Genomic DNA, 27010 nt, shown 5'->3' on the forward strand with positions numbered 1-27010 from the left:
AACACCCGTTGAATGATCTCTCGGTACCATCACTCCTGTCCGGGATGATCACTAGCATGTAGGCAGCCCGTAGCCCCGATGCTCAAGTATGAAGTGCTTGTATCAAGGGGCTCCCCGACCTAGTGGAGAAGCGAGCCTCTCTCTGCAGCATGCTCAGCATTCTAAATACATAATCTTTTAATAAAAGAAAACGAATGCATGACGAACCATTGAGCAGATTCTCATTTCAGAGATGAACCAAGTATATCTGGGAGTTTTACAAGGCAGGAGAAATGGTTATGATTTTATTTTCACCTTTCCTGGGAATTACTGCTGCACAGATTAGCCTTTGCCTAAATGAGTCACTTTAGATATACGATATGAATTTACAGTGATTTTTTAAAAAGAGTCCAGTCAGACCAAAATGCTTTCCTAATTAAAACAAAAATTAGTCATCCACAATCTCTCTCTCTTTTTTTTTTAAAAACAAGACTCACCTTGCATGGCCATAGACCTCTTTAGTACTTAAGGTAAGATTGTTAGTGACAAACAACAAAACAAACAATTTTTAACTTACAATGTAAACAACCCAAATGGGTGTGTTTAATTTTTGTTCTTGATGTTCAAGGGCAATGTGAATCTGCCTCATAATGCTAAGAGTAACACAAAGCTGGCTTACGTGGCAACTCACAATAGGTTGGTTACCAAACCTCTGACTGACAATACTTAGGCATTTAATCTTGTCCAGTTTTCTGCACCCATTTGCTTTATTAAAATATGGCACCTCTAATCCCAGCTGAGTTCTAGGACAGCCAAAGCTACACACAGAGAAACTCCGCTGCATAAAACCAAAAATTGCCCCACCCCGCAGCCCCCACCCCCCCAAAAGCTTCTGGTATTCATTGGCAGATGCTTTTGAGAAATATTTTTAAGGAGACAAATTCTTAGTCCCTCTCCTACTGCTCTCTCCGTTCCCGGGGTTTCACCAGAAGCCTTGGCTGGCCTCGAACTTCTCAGAGACCCTTCTCCCTTGGCCCCACTAGAGCCTGGATGACAGGTACTAGGCCAGCACTCCTGGACCAAATCTTTCCAAGAGAAAATGACTCCAGGGAAGTCACCAGGTTTTGGGATCAGTGACATTTCCTGAGTCCAGACAAGAATGAAATTCTTTCTTAAATGCAGTTCACTTAGTCAGGTGGGAGAGTGGGTGGGTGTCTACAGAGAGGACTCTACCCTGCCTTAACTGTTCACAGGACATCTTAATACAAAGACAACATTCAAAGACATTGGGTTTGATCCTCCGTATAGAAAGAAAAAGAACAGAAGGGCGAGGTGAGACTCTGGTCATATAAAACCATTCTCAAGGAACTAAACCTTGCTCTGTTAAGAACTCAGAACGTAATCATTTTAGCCTGTGTCAAAAGAAATCTTCATAAAATCATAGCTAGGTTTTAGATTCTGCTTTTGCAGAGAATTAAAGAACAAAAACCACAATTGTTTTCATCTTGGTTTGGGGCTCAGGACAGCACAGCTTTACTGAAATGTGTTTTAATAAAAATGATGGTGGTGAGATTACACAAGTGTGCATGTCCTGTTGCACACCACTGGGCTGGGTTACGCATGTGTGTACATCCCCTAGCTGTGTATCACTGGGCCTGGGTGGGGCTGCTTTTCATAGCTCCAAGCCTCTCTTTTCACTGCATGAAAACTCCTGGGGGACCTGAGTGGGGCAGCCCTTGCTTTCCTCTTTATAAAAGCATACATTCATATCAACATTCATCTGTTGCATAGTGGGGACACTGGCAGCCACAGTTGTTTGAAATCCATCTTTAAAAAGTCCACTTTGATGCCTGGACCTACGGCATTTCTTTTCTTTCTCTCTTTCTCTTGGTCTACTTCTTGGTACTTAGGGAAATGGCATGTTTCTGTGCCAGACTCCTGCTGGCACAATTCCCTTCGCGGAAAGCACTCAGGATTGTGTATTTTCTCAGTGGTGCTGGTATGGAAGTTTTCTCCACATCCATCTAGGAATGCCTCCATCCTCTTAGTTACTTAGAGAGTCGAAGCATGACTTCTAGCGCTTTGACATCAATTCCATTGCTAAAATATTTTGAACTTGAATTTGGGAATGCATTGATGGTGACTTCGTAAGAAGCACCTTTTAACCATAGTGCGTTTTCAACCTACCTCAGTGACCCAACTCTCTGGAAATGCATGTGTTTTAACATGTGTTAAAGACAACACAAGACAAAAACCAACATGTACTCTGAGCATAGACATTGCTGACGAAAGTGAATTTTCCAAGGTGGGCAGTCCAAGTGGCATGGTTTTTAAAGGCAGCAATGGGAGCCACCCCTAAAAAGGCAGCAATGGGAGCCGCCCCTAAAAAGAATTCTCAGGAGAAGCAGATTGTTCTGCAACAGAAGTGGGATTATGTAAGTATACATACATACATACATATATACATACATACATACACACATGTATACATATATAATATACATACATACATATATGCATTTGTCATGTTCTAAATAGGAGTCAATCTACATATTCTAAGTGAAGACTATTCTTTTGAACATTAGGCATTTGGCTTGTATTTAAAAGGATCAGAAATACTAAATCAAGCATTTTGCCTCAAGAAGCCCCAAGCGGTGGCTTTTTGCTGAATGCTTGGCCCTCAAACTTACATATACACCAGGCCACAGCTGTTTCAGGAATGAGGGAGGGGGGGTCCCAGCCTCCTCGGAGCACTTTCATTTAAGAATATCCATGGCAGCTGTTTGAGCAAAACAGGACCAGAGATAGGACCATTTCCACGCCTTATGCCTGACCTCCACAGGAAAGTTCCAGCCACAACTCCTTACCCCACAAAGCAGCCTTTCTTTATCATTTGATGTTTCAAAAAAAAAAAACAATGATGTGAACTGCCCATAGAAGTTATTTGCAAATGAATGCTGAGCTCAGACCCTCAGAGGAACCCACCCGGATCACCACCACCGTTGGCTTTGCATTACCTGGGATGGGAGGCGACATGGCTGCCACCCAGTACCCCAGCTGGGGAGCGATGTATGTCCACGTGAGCTGGCTGCCTTCCTGGTGCGCCAGGCCCAGACCGCTCTTCAGCCACGTTCCTGTAGGGTTTGGAAAAGAACTTCAGCAGGACACATGGGAGACTCCTATTGCAGATACAAATGTTTATGAAAGCCACTTTAAAGGCCACAGTCAAAGCTTGCTGGATAGCCTAGACAGTGGATAGCCTAGACAGTCACACGGCACCTGCAGATTATAAACAACTTGCTGTAAAAAGCTTTTGCTACTTCCCTTCAAGGAGAAGTGAATGGCTTTTGGTTTTCTTTGTCTCCTTCTAAACGCAGACAACCTCAGCAGGTGGCAATGGGTTCAGAAGAACCGTTGAGCAGAGACAGTGTGCTAGGGGCTCGTAGAGGTAGAAAAGGGGAGTCCGGAGTCACTTATAGTATTTACATCTAAACAAATAAACACATTTCTTACCCCTAATTAAGGCTATGTTTCAACTATTTAGAAAAGACTTATTTATTTACTTATCTATGTTTTCAGCATTAGGGGTGCCAAGCAATTACTCTGACACTGAGCCAACCCTTGCCTTATATCTAAAAATATTGATTCATCAATGCCATCTTTGCATATTCTGGGGAAGTCTGGTGTACATCATAATTTTAAAAAGTTTCCACTAAGGAAATCCATGTACTAGGTCCCCATGGTATATCTGTCTTCTATTCATTATCTATAATTCTCACAACAACCCCATGTCATATGATTTCGTTTCTTCTTCTGCTCCTTCTTCTTCTTCTTCTTCCTAATTTTAAAACTTTCACATGGCCTGGGTGCTGTGAATGAAGGGACATAGGTCTGTCTGACTGCAACCCTGGGGCTATTTCTTCTGCTTGTGCCATGCAACACTCTCACAGACCTCCCTAGAGACAGATGACACTGCTCCTTTCTAAAGCTTGCAAGACAAAGCTCGGTGACAGGGATGAACTAGCTCTAGGCCAACAGACTGTTTCCTAGCCCAAGTGGCAACAGTGCTCGCTAGGAGGAATCTTGTATCGAGGCCTGTGATGGCCACTCTGGGCTGAAGGCAAGAGGGAGGAGGCAGCCAGGGACTCTCCCAAGGCTTGTGCACACCTCTGCCGAGGCAGCGTGGTGGCACAGGCTGCACACACAGGGATCCTTCTGAACCCTCCTTACTCCTACAATCATGAACCCCTGAAACCACACACGGATGATCCTGGAGTACTGTAGGCCTCAGTGCATCAAGCGTACCAAATCCTTTACCCCAAGTCTCAAATTTCAGGATCACATATTGTTGAGGCCCAAGTAGCTTTTTCAAATTGAAGGAAGAAAAAACCAAAACACAACACTTGGGCTACTTCTAGGCACTATTCGTTGCTATGGCAACACTCAAACACAGTAGGTGGAAAGGGGCCTGGTGGTGCTTCCCAGCTCATGTCCCCTTCCTCTGGACAGCAGCAACACAAGGCAGGAAGGCAGGGGAAGTCAGGCGTATTGAGAGCTCCGCACTCCTGACCTTCGAATGCGACGACGGGCTAGATTATGGTTACAGGCGACTTTGGTTGACGTTAGAGCAGAATCCAAGCTAAAAGGTTTCTAAAACAAGCGTGAGACCATTGACGCCTAGTTTAGACTCATTTCCTAAATCATGAGTCACGTCAACTCAGATAATCACTCAGCATCTGAGAGAACCAGGAGTTCCACGGGCCTCTAAGGAAATAGAAACAGAGGATGCGCAACACGGTCAAAGGAAGGGTTTCTATGCCGGGCAAGAAAGCTTCTCCGGAGGAAGAGAACGGGGGAGTTTCAGCCGCTTCCATCACTCCCTACGTCCGTGACTCACACACCTTACCCACTCCCACGCACGTGCTTCCTCAGCAGCACCACAGGCAGCATCTTCCGACTAGCCTGGATGCAGCCATGCATTCTTTGGCTTGCAGTTTCCCCAGATTAGATGTTTGAGTCACTGCTCTTCGGATGGGGTGGATGCTAAATGGGATGCAGCAGACAAGAGATGGATGCCAAGTCCTAATTCCTCATCACCCCAAAAACAAACCGCCAACTCTACCTAAGCTGCCTTTTAGAATACAAGAAAACCAACCGAAACAGACTTGAACAATCGCTCCAAGTTACATTGGAGGCAAAGCACTGTGGGTGGAGGTATTATCGGCACTTCGCACCCATACCCACTGCCCAGTCTCTGTTCCAGCCTAGCCGTGATAGTGCTGGTGCTGGTAGAAGACAAAAAGGCATCCGCTGAAGATGTCCTAGGTGCTTTGGAAGTTCTCCAATAGATTACAGGTTCTGAGAGCACTGAGCCATGTATGCCTCTTGTTGTCTACTAAGTACCTAGAAATATCTACAATGAAAACTAGAGGCACAAAAAAAAAAAAGCGCGCATCAGTTTCCTTCTGAGAAGGGCTAGGTGTGGTCTGCAGGAAAGCTATCCTAGCAGGAGTGGGACCAAAATGGGATGCTCCCCTTCCAACTGAAGGGAACGAAGCCAGCTGGGGCAGCATCATTAACTTTGGCATACTTAACTATAAAATGCACACGCAGAGAGTGACAAAAGTGTGACGCTGTTGTGGGATTTGATCACACTGTTACTGGCAAGAGCGTTTTCCAACATTTCTGTTTTTGTGGGAGGGAAGGCTACAGGAAACGTAAGAATTAATGAACCGTGTGCTGGAAACATATGCTTCTCATTACGGAGACCCCGATGCAGTGGCAGGATAATGAGGCTTTCCCACCTGGGCAGGAGGAGGCTTTCCCACCTGGGCAGGAGGAGGAGGCTTTCCCACTTGGGCAGGAGGAGCTTTCCCACCTGGGCAGGAGGAGGAGGCTTTCCCACCTGGGCAGGAGGAGGAGGCTTTCCCACCTGGGCAGGAGGAGGCTTTCCCACCTGGGCAGGAGGAGGAGGCTTTCCCACCTGGACCCTGGTGTACAGAAGCGGTTATTGTTAAGATGGGAACAAGGCTTGGATTCTGTATAGGCGAAACCACTGACTGAGCAGACAAAGCTCCTTAGAGTGGCCTGGTTGAATAAGGTTGTGAGATAGCTGGGTATTAGAAAAATCAGGGCGCTAGAAAGGGCACTTTCATGTGGACACATGTAGACACGAGCCCTGTTCAGGTGTTCCTGCTTTATGAGAGTCAGCTGTAAAAAGACCTTTGCTTTTTACCCACCTGTCACTTGAGCGAGGCCACCTTTTGGATGCTCTGGGTACTGCTGAATGTGGCCTCTGGGAAAGGGCTGTCCTGGGGAAGGTTCTCACCTTTGTGATCCCATCACAGAGCGGCCCCCACTGTTCAACATTGCCTGGGCTCTTTGGGCCCACTCCATCTGTTCTGTCTTTCTCTCTTTCCCTAGCCTTCTTGTTCTCAACCTCTTCCCACGGCTTCCCCTTTTAGGGTTTACAATTGCCCCCATGTCCTCTTCATATGCAAGCAGTTGAGACCACTGCTGGGACACACAGAGATGGAACCTGTCACTTGTTGATGGCAGATAGGCAGGACCTACACTTTCTAGTGCATTGCCAGCCCCAGCCAGGGTGGCTTTAATGTGCAAACACACACACACACACACACACACACACACACACACACACACACACAGGTGCAGCGGCATCAACCTGGTTACTGAGTGAGTATCTCAGGGGTCAGCAGAGTGACTTGTGCCTCTTTGCTCTGACATGAGCCTGTGGTTGGGACTGTTTGTGGGGGAAAGGTCATGTGATCCCTCTGCCAGCATCAAGGAAAGAGAAACTTCAAGACTGGAGTTTCTAGCTAATCACTTCTCAAATAGCTTTAAAGACGTTTGGACTCTTTCTAAGGAGCAAAAATGGATGCACACCACAGACAAAGGCACGCTGCTCACAGGAAGGGAAGCAGTGTCCTCTCCCACAGGGCTACTCTGTATCTACCAACATTTGAGAAGGAAGTTTGACACAAATACCAAAATGTGCATGTAATCCTGATTCAGACACATTTTTTTTCATGATAACTTGGGGCCATGGTTATGATCAAAGGCAATTCTAGGCTCAGTGCTCCTAGGAACGTAGATCGGAGGACTCTGGAGGTGGCCGGTTGCCATTAGGAGAAACAGTTCTACAGTCCACACGGCCACTGTCCCTTCCTCATACATCACGTTCTTGTTACCAGCTTCCCTTCCTTTGCCACCACCAATGCCCAGCTTGCCACGATCAACTCTCTGTTACCATCCCCATCAAGTGCCGTGTAGAATAGCGTATTCAGGCAGTGAGGGTGACAGGAGGAAAATCCAATTATCACACAGTAGCACTCTGAATCAAAACTTTGCAATATTTTTTGTTTGATTTATCCTTCGAGTTAAGCCTTGGGAAGATGCAGAGGTATTTTCCAGAATGGGCGATGTGTTGAAAGAGTGCTCTCATCTTTTGGAAGTGACTTTGTTATGGGCTTAGCTGGTGCGGTTCACTGTGTGTGGGAAGCACTGTGGGGTTCTTCACATGGGAGCTTCGTTTAACTGTAATGATTATTACACATATAGCAATCAACAGATAGGGCATCTCATGCTTATCTGTACGATGGGATGGGGTTTCCTAGAGACCACTGATGTATCACTTCCCACTTGGTTACCATGCAACAATAAGGTCAACATTTACTTATAACTTATAAAGAAAAGCAAGTTCAAATATTGAACAAGTGCTTCCCTGAAGGCAAAAGGACTCTGAAATACATAAAAAAAGGGCTCACTGAAATGTAACATCCCCTTTGAAAGAAGCCAGATTCATGTTGCTGTTCCTGCTTGGCACACCCATGCTGCCGGGATACTGCCCTTTAACAGGCACATTACTTCAGCTTAACACACATTAGGTAAACACAAAGACCTCACATCATGAACACTACTGAGATAAAGAACGTGAAAAGCAGAACCCAACAACACTAGACCAGCACAGATTATACACTAAATGTGACTCCTTGCACATTAGGCAACACAACAACACAAGACTCCATCTCATGTCGAGACTTGCCACCGCATTAGACTTCAAAGCACCCAGTGGCTAAATGCCCAGCAGTTCACAGGGCCAGCTGATCCCACGGGTGACTTTCCTAGCATGAGCGATCCTCCCTGTGAATTCCAGCCTGGCCACTTTCCAGCTCTATGAACCCAAGACAGGCCCCGGAGGCACATGTCCTTTGCGGCCTTGAACCTTTGATGATTCTGAAGGCAGCCGCTTCCCATTCCTACAGGATGTGGCCTGGGCACTGCAACCTGTGCCGCTCCGTACCTTACACCTGACTATTAATGTATTCTATTTGATATATTCTTCCTGCACAAGATTGGAATAAGTTATACTAGATCTATAAGCTGGAAACCAGGAAGAATTCTGCAGCCACCCAGAAAACCCAGCTCAAAGCCATTCTGTTTTGCACACTGCAGAGGGCAGCCATTTCTACTCCCACATCTACACCGTGACTGTGCTGTACTTTGAAACACTCATGATGAGCAATGGGGTCACCTATGCCAACGTGGGGTGGACTCTGATGACAGAACCTCGCTGTTGTCCTGCCTCACTGCTCTTGTCCTTGGCCAATAGCCATGTCCTCTCTTGGGCTCTGGTGGCTCTGGCTGAATAATCATTACCCGCCACTCCTCAATGTGTCTGATGTCCTCAGGAGCTGAACAACACACATCACAAGGTTTTAGCCTATATTACTTTAGGTTATTTCCTCTACTGTAAAGTTCTACTAACTGTATATATGCTAGTTTATTGCATGTTTTAAGAAAAACGGCACAGGGTCACTTAGTTGGGCACGTGGTGCACACCTGTAGCCCTAGCACTATAACCTGAGGCAGCAGTAGGGGTCTGCTCAAGATCGGCCTGGACCAACTGGTAAGACCTCAGCTCAAAAGAAAAAAGAAACAGACTAGAAAGGAATCCAGGAGCTCTCGAGCTACATTTAGCATATAGCATCAACAGTCACCATTTCTACAGTTACAATACACACACACACACACACACACACAGAGAGAGAGAGAGAGAAAGAGAGAGAGAGAGAGAGAGAGAGAGAGAGAGAGAGAGAGAGAGAGAGAGAGAGAGAGACTTTAAATAGGCCAGTTACCTTCTCTGGAATTATAGCTCCCATGGAATCAAAAAGTAAACATCTATTGTTAATTATATAGCAAACTATTTCTTGGGCAACTATTTATCTTGTTGTTTTTGTTGAGATAGATCAGAGGAGCAGAAGTTATATGGGGATGTTTGGACTCATTACAGCTTTCATAGGTGGACTTCAGGACTGGTCTCAACAAGAATAAAACAAAGGGTAACTCACGGGGAGCCAAGGACTGTGTGTCTGAAGCAGGACACGAGACAGGCTGAATGGCAGACATCAAGACAGAAATAAGTTTCTAGTCACCCAATACATTCTTCCAATGGTTTCAGAGGAAGAAATTTATTTTTTTAAAGTTTTTTTTTTTTGCACGTGTATGCAGCGTGTGCATGTGTTTGGGCACGTGTGTACCCAGGGATATGTTTGGAGGTTAGCAGACACTGTTTGGGAGTTGGTTCACGTCCTCCACCTTGTTGAAGCATGGTCTCTCCTTTCCGCCCCTGTTGCTTCCTACACCAGGCTCGCTGGCCTGGGAAGTGTATGGCAGATTCTCCTACCACCACCCACATCTTGTTGTAGAAATTCCAGGACCACAGATGCGCACCCCCATATTCAGTGTCTTAAATGGATTCTGTAGAATGAGTCAGCTTTGCAGGGCAAGTGTTTTAACCTGGCTAAGCTGAATCCCAGGACCCGGAGACTTTTAAAGCCAAATTAAAATATTTATTTTATTTAATTACTTAGTTTATTTTTTTTGTGCTGGAGATCTAGCCAAGGGCCTTACTTATGCCTGGGCTGGCCAGGGATTTGGATTACAGCTGTGCGCCAGTGTGTTGTAATAGTGAATTCAATCTAAGCCACGGCTTGTTTTCCCCTTTAAGGGCTTGATGATTTAGGAAGGAAGCTTTGGGGAAGGGAAGCTTTGAGGGTTTTGGAAGGCTAAAGGAAAGTGCCTGTGTTACGGAGCTAGCCAGAAGCACCTGAAACAGGGTAGTGTTGATAAAACACACTGATCATATGGTGGGGGAGGAGGTCCCCTTCTGTCAGAGGTCTAGGGGAGGGGAATAGGGTGAAAGAGGGAGGGTGGGGGGGGAATGGGAAGATACAAGTGAGGGGATAACAAATGGGATGTAATCTGAATAAATTACTAAAAAAAATAATACCTAACATAAAAAAGAATTCTACATTTACAATAGGTACATAGAGATTTCAAGGATACAGACCACGAAAGTATGAAATTAATTAGCCCCACCCGGAGAGAAATTTTGTTCATTATCCACCACATACAGTTCCCACATAGCAATTAGCAAATCCCACCGTGACAGTCACAAAGGAGCGAGCAGGGTTAGTAGACTGCACTGTGTGGCCTCCAGCATTAGAAACGTGGTGAGAACGAGAGAAGGCACAGAACGGAGCGTGCATGTTCCTGTAGAAATGTGGTAAGACGCTTTTCTCCATGGCTTGCTGAAGGCCTTGCTGAGGCTGAGGGGCGTGTGTGTGTGTGTGTGTGTGTGTGTGTGTGTGTGTGTGTGTGTGTGTACTGTGGGTCAATAGGCCTGGAGGAACGCCCAAAGGGACTGTTCCAACAGGCTCCTGGGTGATGTCAGCGCACTCACCTGTGCACTGCATTTCCAGTTGCCAAGCTTTCAGATATGCAGACCTGTGCAGGGCTCGAGGACTTTCTGAAAAAAAACCCTGATGTCACTTCCTACAATGAGGTCCACCATTGAAAACACCTTTATAAGTAGTTTTCTGGTCCATTCAGAAAACCATCCAGCCCTTGGCAGACCATGCCAGGAGTTGACGGACTCAAAGGACTGTAGTAAGTGTGAGGCTGTCCGACGGGCAGGGGTCCTCAGCAACCTGGCTGCTGTGTGAGGCCAAACTGGTTCAGAATCGAGACCCTGGTGTGCACAATCATATCTCAGCCGACTCTGGCCCCAGTACGTTCCTGGAGAGGGTTCGTAGGTGTTTTTAGCCCGACGGTTCAAATGTCTCCTCTCTACAGTCTCTGAGCATCTTATCCCCGCCCCTGACAACACTCTGTTCAACTGTCTTGTGGTCCTGACTTCATTCAAGCCCACTGCTTTACTGCCTCATTTAAGAACAAGAGTGTCATCGCTGGAGCATTGCCTGGCTTGTTTTTCTTCATTCCTTTATCCCCGAAGTCTGCAGCAGAGAGAGAGAGAGGGCTGGCGTGAAGATGATGCTCGATAAATATATGCTACGGGGCTGGAGAGACGGTAAGAGCACTGGCTGCTCTTCCAGAGCGCCCACATGGTGGCTCACTACCATCTGTAACTGTAGTCCCGGGGGATCTGATACCTTCTTCTGGCCTCCATGGGTATTGTGGTGGGGTAGACATACATGTAGGCAAAACATCCACACCCAAAGGGAACTAAAAAAAAGATATGCTAGACAAACGAATTGCTCGATTAAAAATTTAAATCACATTTACATATTTTAAATGATTTATTTTCTTTATGTGTATATGTGTGCCTGAGTGTGTACCACGCGTGCGAGGGTGCCCCTGGTGGTTAGAAGAAGGAGTCATATTTCCAGGGGGATGGACTTACAATGGGTTGTGAGTCATCTGGATTAGCACTGGGAACCAAACGCAGGTCCTCTGGATGAGCAGCGAGTGCTCTTAACCACTGAGCTACATTTCCAGCTTTCACATTGATTGTGTGTGTGTGTGTGTGTGTGTGTGTGTGTGTGTGTGTGTGTGTGTGTGTGTGCATATCCAGGCACTCACATGGAGGTCAAAGGACAGCTTTCTGGAGTCAGTTCTTCCCTTTTACCACGTGGGCCTGGGATTGAACTCTAGTCGTCAGGCTTGGTGGCAAGTGCTTTCCCCACTGAGCCATCTCATTAGCACCTGTTCAGTTTTTTCCCCCTTGAAACAGGGTTTCTCTATGCAGCTGTCCTGGACTCACTTTGTAGACCAGCCTGGCCTCGAACTTACAGAGATCTGCCTCTGCCAGAGTGCTGGGATTACAGGCATGCAACATCACACCCGGCTCCTATTTTTTTTTTTAATATTGGCAGTAAATTAAAAGACAACAGAGATCCCCTAAGGGACTGATGGGCTGAACAAAGCAGTAGTGGAAGTGGCTTTCCCTTTGTGCCCCCAGGTACACGTCATACTCAGTGGAGTCCTCCCATGCACAGAGATCCATACCCTGTGGAAGGAAGAGGTTTTCAGTCTGCACCCTCCTCTTCTCCACAGCCAGGCCCTCTCCGTGCTAAGCTCTAGCTGTTTCCTGATAGGAGAGATGGTAGCCTCACCTTAGGCATGGTCTGAAAACAACGAAAGATATCAGCTTAGAAAAATACCTGTCTTGTGGATAGAGTCACCCAGCTAAGAATGAGTAACTTAAACTTGGTAAAAAAAATTTTTTTTCCCCTTCACCTATGGCCAATTGCATACTGCATATTTGAAATGTCCGGGCTGCTGTGGAGGATCACATCTGTGTGGTATATGGGGGAGACAGCAGGAATGCTTCTGCCAGAACCTCCAAAGCGACACAGTCTGAATGTGCCGAGTTTCTTCTGTGTAGTTGTGTGCCTCTGCACAAATGATTTTAGAGGGGCAGAAAGAAGCACAGCTTTAGGAACATAACCCACTCACTGCCGAGTTCGGTTCTTTTTGACTTGGAGTCTTACACAGTGTTGGAAGGTAGGCCTTGAACATTTCATTTTTCTAGCAACCTGTTGAAGGGCAGGCCTACCCCTAACATCTGCAGAAATTTCAGACCCAGTGAATGCACAAAACTACTTTTAAAAGAAGCAAAGAAGTCTCCCATACAATGCATTGGATTTGTTTTAAAAATATATCACATGTTGGAGGCTAGAAAGATGGCTTAGTGAGTAAGAGCACTGGCTGTGACATCATGAGTTCAAATCCCCAGCCCCAATGTAAAAAGCCTGTGCCTGTAGCCCTAGCATTGCAGGTAGAGACAGGTACATCACAAAGGAAGTCGCCCACCATCCTCCGGCCATCACAGCCGTGTGCACAGGTGCATGCCCCCGCACACTCAATGTGTGCCAGACCCACAGACATATTTGTTAAGCTGTCCCACTTTAGATGAACTTAGAGCTCATACCAAATTACAAAATCAAAATAGGCGTATAGGAGCAGAAACAAGGTCGTACCACTTCAAAGTAAAATTCTAGCTAAAAACATCATTTTCAAAATTTTTGCTTCATGTGTGTGCTGTACGCACACATGGGTGTGTGTGATGTGTGCCTGGATCTTTCACTCAAGTCAGAGTTCAACAATTAGCCAGACCAGCTGACAAGCAAGCCCCCAGGATCCTCCTGAGTGGGTGCTGGGGATGCAAACTCAGGTCCTCATGCTTGCTCAGTGCAGCCACTGGGCCAGCTCGCTCGCTCCCGAAAACTTCAATCTAAGTTTAAAACTTAATCTACTGTAAAGCTTCAAACATAGCTGATTTCACTTTTCCTTATCATGCCTGGATTGCATCATTTATCCACTATGCCTATTCCTATTCTGCTCTCACCAGTCCCATCGTACAATAGTCTATTTATAAATGCAAATTCGGGCTGGGCGTGGTGGCACACACCTTTAATCCCAGCACTCGGGAGGCACAGGCAGGTGGATTGCTGTGAGTTCGAGGACAGCCTGGTCTACAAAGGAAGGCCAGGACAGCCAAGGCTACACAGAGAAACCCTGTCTTGAAAAACCCAAAAAAAAAAAAAAAAAAAAAGCAAATTCACATAATAAGATTAGCTGGTAACTTTAAATTCTATATTGATTTCAAATGACGTTGAACAACTTGGAGTAATTTAAGAGATCACCACTAAAAACTCCTCCCACCTGAGAATCCTTGCACAAAGCTCTCACGTCCCAAAGTGCTCTGGCCTCAGCTTGCGAACACTGGATCTTATCCCATGGGCTCCAGGCATGTGGCATCGTTAGCCATCACAGGTATGTGTCCTTGGGCTGGTGAGACAGTGCAGAAGGTAAAGCACTTGCCGTGTAAGCCTGCAGGCCTGAGGTGGATCCCCAGAACCCACATAAGGTGGAAGGAGAAGGGGAGAACTGATTCCACAAGGTTGTCCTCTTGGCAAACACACATCATGGTCTGACCCCCATGCTTGCCCCCGAATACCCATCCTCAGTATCGTCCCCTGTGAAGGGAAGATGGTGGCACAGGTTGCCATGAAGCCGGAAGTGCTCAACTAAGTGAATGGAGCAGAGATGGGGGAATCATTCTGCAACCGGAAATATTCCTGCATGAAGGATCGTCTACTATGAACTCAGAGTTATTTGGAAGTTCAATTTCAGACAGTGAATGATATTAAATACTGCGTGCCAGGTGGAGCATGGGCACTGACACCAGACTAGGTGGCTGCAGTGTCCCAGAGCGTCATCCCGAGGAGGAGACGGGAGTGCCACACTAACAGAATCACAGGTCCCAGCGCCTGGCCTTTTTCTCCTGTATGTCACCAAAATTTGCAAAGATTATATGGGCTAATAGCAATGATAGCATCAATGGTGGTGATTAGGGGAGGGAGAGAAGGAGAGGAGGGGACGTATGAGAGGGAGGAGGGAAAGGGGAGAAGGAAGCAAAGGAGGAAGAAGAGGGGGGAAGGAGAAGAGAGGGAGGAAGCAGGAAGAGGAGAGGAAGAAGAGGGAAAGGGAAAAAGGAAAAGAGAAGAGGAAGAGAAGATGGGGAGGAAGGTGATGAGGAGGAGTGAAGGAGGACGGCGAGGGGGAGGACGAAGACTTTCCCTAAGTGCCTGGCCCTGCTGTCTTCTTTCTATTCCCATGTCTATGATGTGGGGGACCCTGGAGACCACACCCCTTTTGTGGATGTGAAATCAGAGGCCCACTAAGGCTAAGTAACTGCCTCTAGTGCACACACCTTGGGGAGCGGGCATTCAAGTTCAATTTGTTGCGACTGCTGGTCTGTGCCTCCCTGTTTTTCTCTGCAGTGCTAGAAGCTGTACACGGCCCAGGCAAACCTACCAAAGATATGTTCACGTTGTAACTACTCTTCCTATTGAAAGGAAGTGGGCATAAATGGATGTTAAGAATATCTGGGGGTTTGGGATGGCTCAGTGGTTAAGAGCACTGGACACTCTTGCAGAGGACCCGGGCTCAGTTCCTAGCACCCACATTCTAGCTGCAAGGGTTTGACACTCTCTGCTGCTCTTCACCAACACTTACACATAAATGGTGCGTGTACACACAAGCAGGCACACACGCACGCACACACGCACACACGCAGATAAATATCTAGGTATGTAGCTTAGTATAGTGCTTGCTTCACATTTACAAAGTCCTGGCTCAATCCTCAGCACTTTGTAAATTGGATGACGTAATGTATACCTGAAATATCAGCTACATAGAAAGTGTGAAGGCGGTTTGGGATAAACGAGGCTTTGTTGTCAATAACAACAACAACAGCAAGAATTCTAAAATATCTTATGGTGCATTAATGTCCTAATTATTTTTCACTTAGGCTTAGAGTAGACAAAAGTGTTTGCTTACAATCCAGGCCAAATGGTAGTGCACTGAAAGGCCTGGAAGTTTCCTGGTGGTGGGAGGAGCCGGCAGAAGGACAGGAAGTTGCCATCTGTAAGCCACCAACTCCATCAGTGGTAATTAATGGTTAACTGTCAAGGAATGCAGGCTTTCTCTGAGGAGGACTGACCTGCAAACTCTCCGACCCACACAAGCAGGCAATGCTCATTTGTCAGGCTTGCCAAAAAATGGTTCTGGTTACATCCAAGCGTTGGTAAATGCTAGTTCTACACAAAGTGGCACTTTAAGAAACCAACACTCTAAGAATAGAGTTTTAAAACAAAAGTGACCCAAACCACAGCTACCCGAGGACTAATTTTTTGAAAATTATCATTCCAAGGAGGCCACAAAACACAAGAACCTTAACAATGCTTAGAAATGGATGGATATTACAAGGCTGTTTTTTGAGTTGCTAGGCAACGGTGGAAAACAACAGTCCCACTTCTTAGGTCAGCCTCAAGGCAGCAGAAGCATATTACAAAATCTAACTCTCATCCTTAGGGGCAGGACTTTGCAATGGGATGCTAATAGACACAGCAACGAGAGCACCTCCACCTCAGTACCCCAAAGCAAAGCAGCGTGGACAGTCTGCACCCTTCCCTGGCATCAGTGTTTACCCTGGTGCCCCCTCAGCTCCAGCAGCTCTTTGCAGATAAACTATCCCTTTCCCTCCTATGCATCTCATCAAAGACCCAATTCATCCTCGGATTGGTTTTCCTGTGTGGGAAAATAGAGGCCTTTCCCTAGCATGTGCAGAGCCCTAGGTTCAGTGGCCCCAGCACGCCACAAAACAGGTGTACATCTGAAACTCCAGCACTTGGAGGTGGAGGCAGGAAGGTCAGAAGTTCAAGGTCATCCTTGATTGGTCCACAGCAATGGTATTCCCTAGGAAATGGCGTATTTGTCTTTCTTGGGGATATACCGAACCACCCATAGGTAAGCCAACAGCTTCCTTTGTTTAATACCCTTAATGATCATATCTTGATTAAAACAGAAAAAAAAAAGGTAGTGCATATAGTTCTAAAGCTAACCCCACATATAAATATGTACTTGAAGTGTTAAACAAATCAACATAGCCATTTTTAACTTTTACCCATACAGTGTAACACAGGGCATCCATAGCAGTCAAACCCCAACATAGCATTCTGAGATTCTTCATTTAGACATACGGTTTAATACTTATATGACTACTATTCTTGGAGACCTTGATAACCCTTTGGCCAAACTTGAGGTCAGAGAGGTATATAAATATTATCTTGACTTCATTTTTAAAAAGAATAGTCTTAGGTTCATATCAAATTTGAGAGAAAGGTGCAGAGGTTTCTTACCTACCCTCATGCCTGATCTGCCCCACAACATTCCCTACAATATGCCTGCTACCCTGATGAACCTACACTGACAAACAGATGAGATGGGCCTGCATTTTAAATAAAGCCCACTTGTGAGGGCAAGTTGGCCATGACTTACCTAACAGACCAGTGGGCCCAGCTGAGCATGGGCAGTCACGTCCCTTCAGCAGCAGACAGGCCTACTACACAAGCCAATTATGGCAGTATCCCTTGGCACCTGCCACGGATGCACCATACATGATAAGAGGCTGGTCCAGTGGCCACCATTTCTATAGCAACCCACACGTACTCTGCCTGCTGTGTGTGGGAAGGCAGTTAAAATTGGATTTCACAACATAGCTTCACTCTCGGGGTGTAGGCTTTTCTTTCTGCCATCACATTGGAGTAAGAGGAGTCAATAAATCTAGTGACCCTTAAGTGGCAGAAACACATATCCAAAATCTAATACATTATGCATTTTTTGATTACTCAGGACCAGTCACTTTCAATTCAAACCATTGACCTGGTTTGCTTATTCATAAGTGACCGTCCCCTAGGGCAACAAGTCACACAACCTCATACCCTAGAAAGCCATCTGCTGCCCTAGTTACATACTACAGGAAGAATAAATGTCCGTAAAAGGGAGTGGACACAATTGGCCCTTACTGTCCAGAAAGCCCCAGCTAACACACATTTGACAGGACCGACTTTTTTCTTCAGACATGGGAAGACAAACTGTTTATACTAAAGGCCAAACTCGCTCTTGCACACAACTAAGAGTGTGGACGGTGCTGACCCACCAGGTTCCACCTCCACGGGTTGTAGGGCACAGCACAAGGAGAAGATCTGAAGAGAGTCCTGCCAATGCCTCAGAGGATAAGACCTACATCCACCACGCAGTCTCCTTTGCTGTGTAAAGCAAATGGTATTCCAACACAGCACATTGAGCACGCACATGCAATGTTTCAATGTAGAGCAATGCATACTGTGCTTCTTCTAGCATGTTCTTTGTGGGTGTATATGGTGAAGAGCCAACTGATAGTGTTGTAATGTGTCGATTAAATCCAATTCATATATCCTGGTAATGTATTAATCCACTAGGTCATCCTCTGGAGAACAGAAGTTGAAATATGAAGTTGCTTTTTAAAAATAATTTATTTTGGAGCACTGATTTGGTGTTTTACCTGCATGTATGTTTGTGTGAGGGTGCCGACCCCCTGGAACTGAAGTTACAGACAGTTGTGAGCTTAGGCAACAGGAAACAAGGGAGCTGTAGCTGAGAAAGCACTCCAGGTACCTTCTGCAGAGAGAAAACACTCCCGCACTTTGTAACAGTAAATGGAGAGAGCTTCCTCAGCTGGGGCATGTAGGCCAGGAGTCACAAGATGATTCTGTAAAAGGCTGGATAGTAAATCCTTTTAGTTTGTGGGACATGAGTTGGTGTTGCAGTGACAATACTCACCAAGAAATGGGCATGGCCGTGTTTCGATAAAACTTTATTTAGGTGTGTGTGTGTGTGTGTGTGTGTGTGTGTGTGTGTGTGTGTGTGTGTATGTGCTTATGCATTTTATATGATTTTCACATGTTCTAAAATCTTTGTTGTTAACTTGTCTCCATTTTAATTGAGTATAATTCACAGATAAAAGCTGTAGGTACTTGAGATGCGTGACTTAACATTTTGATATGCGTATCAAAATAAACACTAAACCACCACCTCACAGATACTATTGTCTTATATTTTGGTTGTGAGCCTAGCCTTTAATGGCTGGACCATCTCTCTAGCCTGATACCATTTTCTTGATGGCAACACTTAATGTGGGCTCTCAGCAAACTTTAAGTACTCAATGTGGCCAACCATACTGACATTGCTGTAGAACTGACTTCTAGAATGTTCTCAGTGGCCACGAGAGAACTTTGTGCTCACTGGCTGTGTCTTCCCTTTCTCCCTTTTGCCTCCATTTTCTGATTCTTCTTCAGTCTTTCAAAATGTAAAAATCACGCTTAGCTTTCAGGATCCAGCTGACTGACCGTGCCCTAAGTGAAAACTTTTTTTCCCCACTCTGTGTAGCTTTGACTGTCCTGGACTCACTTTGTAGACCAGGCTAGCCTCAAACTTACAGAGATCTGCCTCCTTACTGCTGGAATTACAGGCATGCGCCACCAAGCCTGGCTTGTAAAAACTTCGTAATGGATTCATAAGTTGCTATTTCTGGCTATTTAACAATTTGGAACTGGCAATTATTTTGATTCACCTCCAAAGTAAATAATTTAAAGAATTAAGTGATTTCAAGTGATTATTATAGGCACAAATAGCAGCAACTAGTAAGTTGTGGGATAGGTTTGAAGTCTCCTGCTCTAATGAGACAGTCTCTGGGAGTTCTTGTTTAACTGAAATATTTTTTATTATGTTTCTTTTTAAAACATATACATTTATATTATTACACATAAATAAAATACACTACATACAGCAGGAAGAACCACGGGACAATTAGTAATTATATAAATGTTATATTCATAGTGATTTGGCTATTTGTATTTGGCAAACTTGAAGTAAACACGTTTCCTATCTTGTTGGGTCTAAATTTCTGAATGAAAATCAATATCTCTCATATCTCATCTCTATTAACTTAAAAACATCCATCTTGATCTAAAAACATCTTAATGCTAACTACTAAGCTGAAGGAAGAATCAGAAATGGTGGCAAAGGGGAGAAAGGGAAGACATGCAAGCGTCTTCATGGCCACTGAGAACATTCTAGAAGTCAGAGACTTGAGAAGGAATAAAACTTAATTACTTGAGTGAACCAGAAGTGCAGGTTAGCAGCTTCCAAAATGAAGAAATGACTGAGACAGTTTACCACCTGGACAGTCATCCAACACTACAACATTGGAGCCTCATCTTCAGCCTTCTAGCCCAATATATCTGGCAAACCTATCTGTGAGAGAGGAGCTACTGAAGACTTGCTTACCCTGTCTTGGCAGCATTTGGCCGTTGACTCTGCCTGCATCTAAGCTTACCCATTTTTAGGCAGAATTCTGTCTGTGGCAGAAATGAGGCCATTCTGCCCAGTGGCTGGTTTGCTTGACTGAAATATTTTTTAATAAAAAATGATATCATTGATTAAGTGTGAAGGTGAGACAGCTTATGGAATGTGTAGGCTTCAGTCAAGTTGAGAAATCTGAAGAACACTGCCGCTCCTTTCTCCATGCTCTCTGGCCGAACTCCCAAGCCCCCTGAGTCTGACACTGCCCCCTCTCTCTTCCGAGCGCCCATCTGGATAATCGAGGCTCATCTCTCCATCTAAAGAGTCTTAATCACATCTCATACATCCCTTTATCATACATATTATGACATCCACAGGGCTCCGGAATCAGAACATAGTGGCATTTGAGGGGATGTTATAGAGCCTCTGACATATATAACATTATTTAAATAAAATTTCATTGCTAACTATATGCAGAATATACAGATGGGAGTGAGCATGCTGCATTATATACCCACTTGTCATGGCACATGTGACATACAACAAATCCTAGAGAAAGAACAGAGACATCTTTCTATATCTCGAGTCTTATTCACCCATATTCAAATATATTCACTTAAATAAGGAGGCAGAGGGAGGGAAATAACAACAGTGAAAGTATAAGTTTCAGGATGGGGGTGGAATTCAATGTAAATATTCTTCTTTGCAACTTCCTGACACTATAAACACACACACACACACACACACACACACACACACACACACACACACACACGAGGCAAAATCTCTATCATCTTGTTTCCAAATGTTATATGTAATATCTTATTCTTCTTCTGACTTTTAAATTCTTTAAAAAATTATTTTTACTTTTAATGTGTGTATATGGTGTGTGTTTGTGTGTGTGTGTGTGTGTGTGTGTGTGTGTGTGTGTGAGAGAGAGAGAGAGAGAGAGAGAGAGAGAGAGAGAGAGAGAGAGAGAGAGAGAGGAAGAGAGAGAAGTGCCTGTGGAGGCCAGAAGATGATGTTGGGTCCCATAGCTGTAGTTACAGGTGATTGTGAGCTGTTCTACTGGGTGCTGGGAACTGAACTCAAGTTCTCTGCAGAGGAGTCACCTCCTCAGCTCCTATTCTGATTTTTAAAAATGCTACAAATATTCTTATGCCACCAATAAGGGGTTTAATTGCAAACTGATCTTAGTCACACAAAGGCAGGTAGGACCCTGAGGGAACAGGCAACGGCTAACTAAGCAAGTGAAGTTAGTCTCCACGTACTGCTAATACCACTGAGACACACACATGCACAGAAGGGGTTCAGTGATACCCAGGCCACCGGGAAAGGGATTTTAGTTAGCTGTAATGGCTGTGATAAAATGCCAGAGATGAACTTAAATGGGGGAAAGACATATTTCAATTCACAGTTCATGAAGTTTTAGCTCATGGCCAGTTGGCTCTGTTGCTTCTTGGGCTCAGCGTGGCATGGCTTATTATGGAGAACTGTATGTGGCAGAACAAAGTTACTTGCCTCATGATGGCTGAGAGCCAGGGAAAAGAAGAGGCCAGGGTCCTTCAAGGACAGTTTTGAAGGACGACCAGGTTCTATTTTCAAAGCGGCAAGGCCCGAGAGAGGATTCCATAAGTCCTGGGGAGGCTCACTATGTCTGAACAGTGACCTGTGTGCCATGCTATGAGTCCAAGTGCCTTACCGGCTGTTCTGGGAGAGGCCTTCACAGGAGCAGTCTTTGTCTGTGAAGGTAACATGGCAGCACTACTGCAGGCTGTGTGGATGCAGGGGAAATGGGAGGCAGCCAGATGATGCCAGGAATGGCTAACACAGAGGATTCCCAGCCATAGGAAACCCGGCGGGGGGGGGGGGGGGAACAGGCTAGTCTGAGGAATGCCGCTCCTTTGCTGTGCTTTGAGACAAGATCTGGCTGTGTAGCTCAGGCTAGACACAAACTCACAGGAAGCCTTGTGCTTCACCCAGCCTCCTGAATGCTGGGATTTCAACATACTTGTAAACCTGGCCAGAACTTGGCTGATTTGATGGATCACAAGCTATAAGATGAAATAACACTTTTTCACCCAAGTTACTTTTGGTTATGGCTTTTTATCACAGCGATAGACACTCTAAGTAAGACATGCATTATACATTAATACAGTGTTACAATCCACCTCGAGATGCCAACCTTAATTCAGCCATTGAAACTGAAGCGATGTTACTAGGGAAGCCTATTAATTACTTGGGAAGTTACAAAAACAAAAACTCCACGAAAGCCCAAAAGACATTTATTTTCAAGTATAATTGCTAAAACTATGTTTTGACTGAATCAAGAAGTTAAGTATTGTTTTGACTGATTCACGAAGTATTTTAAAAATATTTGCTATTTTAAAAACTCATTATTTTTCATGCTTGGTTTAACAGTTATATTGGTAGTTAAAAGCTGGTTCCAAGTGTGACTACCACAGGACACCCCGAAAAGTAACCTGGCTCGGCACACTCAGTTTGTCTTAGAATAGCCCATTGCCCTCCTAATGGTAAGGGACTGATGAACTGAAGGATGCTACACTCATGGACTGGAAAGCTACATCACACCAACCGAGACTGCAGAATAACGCTGCTGTGGAAAGATGCTGATTCTGCTGTGGTGACTGTGAACTCGGAAGACAGAATAGTTGTCATAGCTTCCCATTAACCACCCTGGTGACTACACCCAGGACGAACAGCTTCTACTTGAAGTACTTGTGACTTGAAAGTTTTATCTTACTTCCTCTTCATGTCACTGGCAAAGGAGAAAGCAAACTGCCACACTGTAAGCAGCCTCAAGCAGAGGACCATGTGGCAAGGAGCTGAGCTCTCTGGCCGCCAGATGGCAGGGACGGCAGTCAGCCGGGGACTATGGCAGAGTCCTGGGCACGTTTGCTAGCCCTTGCAGAGCCTTGCCTACGCAGAACCTGACAGACAGGCCTGCTATAGCTTTGCAGGGGCCCCAAGTCTGAGCCTCCCTCATCAGCTGTGAGACAGGAGATGTGCATTGCTCTCTTAAACTGCTAAAGTTTAGGGTTCCTTCTTATGCAGTCATTGATATCACACACACACACACACACACACACACACACACACACACACACACTGTGTATAGGCAAATGACTATGATAGAATCAAAGAGAGATTAGCATCTTTCTCTAGGCGGTAGGATCATAGGGACTATTCCTTACTTTAAAGAATGGTGGGAAATATTTTTCCTTTATTCAGGAGACAAAAAAAATAATATATATATATATATATATATACACATCACAGAACCAAGATAGATCATCGAATCTTGAGGAAAAACTAAAAGGATAAAGATTAGGAGAGCCTCTTTTGAGTTCCATGACCTTTATAGAAACCTTTTAAGTTAAACACAAACACACACACACACACACACACACACACACACACACACACACACTCCAGCTCAGGGAATCTTGCTTACCCAGCTTCTGGTCAAACCGCCATGCTGCGACATAGGCATTGTGCCTCAGGGTGCTCTGCGTGGTCAAGGGCACAGTGACATAGATGGGGCCGTTCACCAGCACCGGCGTTCCGTTACTGCTGAGCAAGTGCACGCTGACGGCTGTGACAGGGGTCAAGTCATACCTGGTGCCATTTCCTGGAAGGGAGATGGATGTTCATCACCTGCACGGAGGCCCTGGGGCTGCAGAAACCCCTCAAGGAAAACAGGTGCTACTGCCACGTGCTGAGAGGGGTCTCCAGGTTTCAGGGGCTCTGTTACCCTAAGTAATCCTCACTCCCACAAACCCTGCGAGGCAGTTCAAACCCACATCTCACCAAGAAACAGGTTGGGATGTGGCAGCGGCTGCTGCGAGGGTTTATACTACTTGGCAGAGCTGAGTCCCAGTTCGAGTCTGCCAATTGCAACAAACTACGCTTGCGGTGCCCATCTCCTCCTGTTTTCCTTTCCTTCTTCCTTCCTTCCCTCTTTTTAAAAATGGCAGGTTCTCACCCTCCGTCTGTAACTCATGATCACCATGCCCCAGCCTCTCAAGGGCTGAGCTATAGCCATGGTGGAAAAGACTTTTTCTCTAATGTAAGATAAAGGAATTTGGGGGAAGCCAGAGGGGGAAAAGGGTTCACAAAATAAGCTCTGTGCACATTTTAAGATCTACAGCGTATATAACACGCACACCAGTAATGGAATTTCATCAAGGACTGCTTCAAAATATTAGCTAACTCTACCAGGAGAACACCATTGAAACTTAGACATGAAATATGCATGCGTTGTTTTAGTTGCCATTGTTATTTTGGTCTGTTTAAAAGGAATCTGATATCCGAGTTATTCTCCATTACAGACCTTCTACCCAAGCCAGTTCTTTAATGACTGTCTACAGATGAATTAGAAAATGCATAGGAGAGTGATATTTATACACTTCAGCAATCCATGTCAGGTTTTTCCTTAGTGAAATACGATACCACACAAAATACATTCTGTCATCATTTTCCATCTTTGCCTTAATTGGATGAATTTCTCAGTGATAAAAATGTTAAGGTATTTTACAAGACAGGACTCTTACATAATACTAGTTGTGATTTATTTACTACTGCTATTTCTGTTTATACTGACCTTACTACTAGGCAGAAAGACAGATTATAAGTACATTCTTCCTATATACTGACACACGTATTGAGCTTGTGCCAACCTCGGATTTGGACTAGGAATAAACATCAAGGCAAACCCAGTGAACTTCGTGGTTTCAACAATGACTTAACAGCTAAGTCCTCTGGGGAGCAATTTCTAAACAACAACGACCAGTCTACACACATCTCTCTTTCTCCATGACAGCAAAGGCCTGCAAAAAGCTTTCCTCAAAAGATTTAAGTCAGAATCACCTGTTTCAGGCCAGGAGTCTTTTATTTGGGAAACCATCTCATTTTTGGACAAGAAAACCAAAGGCCATGTTTTGCCGTGCTTTTCTGGAAAAGGCACTGTGGACGGAGATATGCATATGCCCACAGCTCAAAGGTGACAGGCGAGCACAGCCAGGCCTCCTGTGTATTGTTCTCTGTGCCGTCAGAACCTCTTAACAAGATATGATTTAAACCCCAGAGTCTTTGGGTAACTCACTGGATGCCGAATAAACATTGCAGATATAAGGTCTCCAACCGGGAAGTGCTGCTCTGTTTTGTTAAGCTCCATGAAGGAGGTTGGTAAAAACTTTCTGCACACAGGTAAGAAGAAAGTTCTAGAAAAGCACCTCCATTCTCCGTCCTCAGTATCCTTACATTCTCCTTTCTCTTCATTTTGCATTTCTCCCTGGTCTAGGGAGATGGGTCTCCAGAATCAGATGCCCCTGCTGAAATCTGAAGTTCTCTGAAATTCAAAAGTTAGGCGCCACTATACTTCTATGCAAATATTAGAAAATCAAAAAATGGTCTCAAATACAAAACACTTCGGTTTCAGGCATTTTGGGTAATGATGGTTATCTTGCACCGAATTTTCCGGGTCACCAAGAATTCTATCCCTTAGCCATTTTTATCTTTCTGTCTTGCTGGAGGGGCTAGATGGAGGCCATTGCATTGAGCCTCATGCAAATGGTGTAGAGTGTTGTGCTTTCACAGGGACCAGAGAAAGGGGTGACGCTAGAACGCAGCCTATCTTTGGCCTGTGTGAGAGAAGGAAAGTGGAAACGGGCCAAAAGAGAATCTGTTCATAAACTAACCTGCAGCAACCCACTGCATCCCAGGTTGCTCCACTCCACGGAGCCCAGGCTCCTCTGTTTCCCAGAATACACATGGATACACCACGGGCTGGCTCCCTTTGCTAGCAGGTCTCAGAACAACTTTGATCCTCTCAGGCAACTAATCAATTATGTCAGTGGAAAAGCAGCTTAATCTCACCTCCTAACCTTTCTCTTCCCCCTGAAATGGACTGATTTTAAAATAAAACACGCTTCTGAAAAAAAAAAAAATCAATAGTCCTGTGCCTTTGTGTTCTTCATCCTCTGGTCTTCTCAGGTTTCATAATTTATTCAAGTGCTGCTGGGGGAGGGGCAGAGAGCATGAGTGAGCTCTGAGGAGTTGAGGCCCATCCTCTTTGCTGTGTTTCTGACTACGCTTCCTTTCCTCAGGAACACTGGAGGGAGCCTATGAGGACCTCAAACTAGAGCTCTCCGGGCTCCTCAATTGATATTTTTCCCCCCAAGAAAGTTTACTGGAGATGGTTACTACACATCTATTTGATGGCAAATGACTGGCACGCTAGTCATGTCATCGGTCCTCAATAATTAAAGGAAGAAACATCTCTCAAAATAAGAACCACAGAAGGAGAAGCAGCACAGCGCCAGGAACGCGCGTCTCCAGCTAGAAATTCACTCACAAGTTACAGAAATGGACGGGATGATGTTTGAGGTGAATGAGCCTTTTCAGAATCAGCAGCTTATGGAGTCTTGGAAAATGGTCAAAGTTCTAATCAAAGCGTCCCTGGGAAGCGCAATGACATGCCGAGTGGTAGTTAACTTTAATGGCTGCTTTTCAATTTTATGCCCTGCCTGAAACCTGAAGAGTCATGAAGAGGCACAGGAGGGGGGAGGGGCGAGGGAGAGACAAAGATTGATTGATTGATTGATTGATTGATTGATTGAAAATTCCAAGACCTGGAACCTCTCCCGAAGCAGGCAGAGGCCTGAGGACCATGCTGTCACCCAGGAGGAGGAGGGTTCAGGCTTTGGTCTTTCTCCAATAAGGAATTATCACTCTTCCTCTGGCTGGTGACTTTTGGTTTCTCTGCTCTTGTAGGTTCTGTGTCTTGTCAGAGCAGCGATGATGATGACAGAGCTGGCTCAGTGATCTGCCAGAAGATTCCAAGTCACCTTCGAAGCCTGGCTCCTCTAGGGTAGTCTATGGAGAACCTCCTTTCTGAGACCTCTCCAAAGCCCCTCTGAAAGGAAAGGAGGGCGGAGCTTCCAAAAGCCGAGAGGAAGGCGTGGCCAGATGACAATGTGCACACTTTAGTGTTCCA

The 27010-nt window shown here is 45.2% G+C and overlaps 1 protein-coding gene across 5 annotated transcripts in view; it reads right to left on the bottom strand.

Annotated features, from left to right (window-relative positions):
* Positions 1-27010, bottom strand: part of FAM171A1 (family with sequence similarity 171 member A1) — a 120345-nt gene that overhangs the window by 4623 nt on the left and 88712 nt on the right. For 3 of the 5 annotated variants that reach the window (XM_084782992.1, XM_084782989.1, XM_084782990.1), the window contains exons 5-7: positions 23468-23644; positions 10745-10810; positions 2997-3113 (exon numbers count right to left, since the gene is read on the bottom strand). In XM_084782992.1, coding sequence (XP_084639118.1) covers positions 2997-3113; positions 10745-10810; positions 23468-23644 — 360 coding nt within the window. The remainder of the gene's footprint in view (positions 1-2996; positions 3114-10744; positions 10811-23467; positions 23645-27010) is intronic. The other 2 variants (XM_084782991.1, XM_084782993.1) reach the window with 1 other exon arrangement.

Source organism: Acomys minous, assembly GCF_964271855.1.
Source record: "Acomys minous genome assembly, chromosome: 5".
NCBI lineage: Eukaryota > Metazoa > Chordata > Mammalia > Rodentia > Muridae > Acomys > Acomys minous.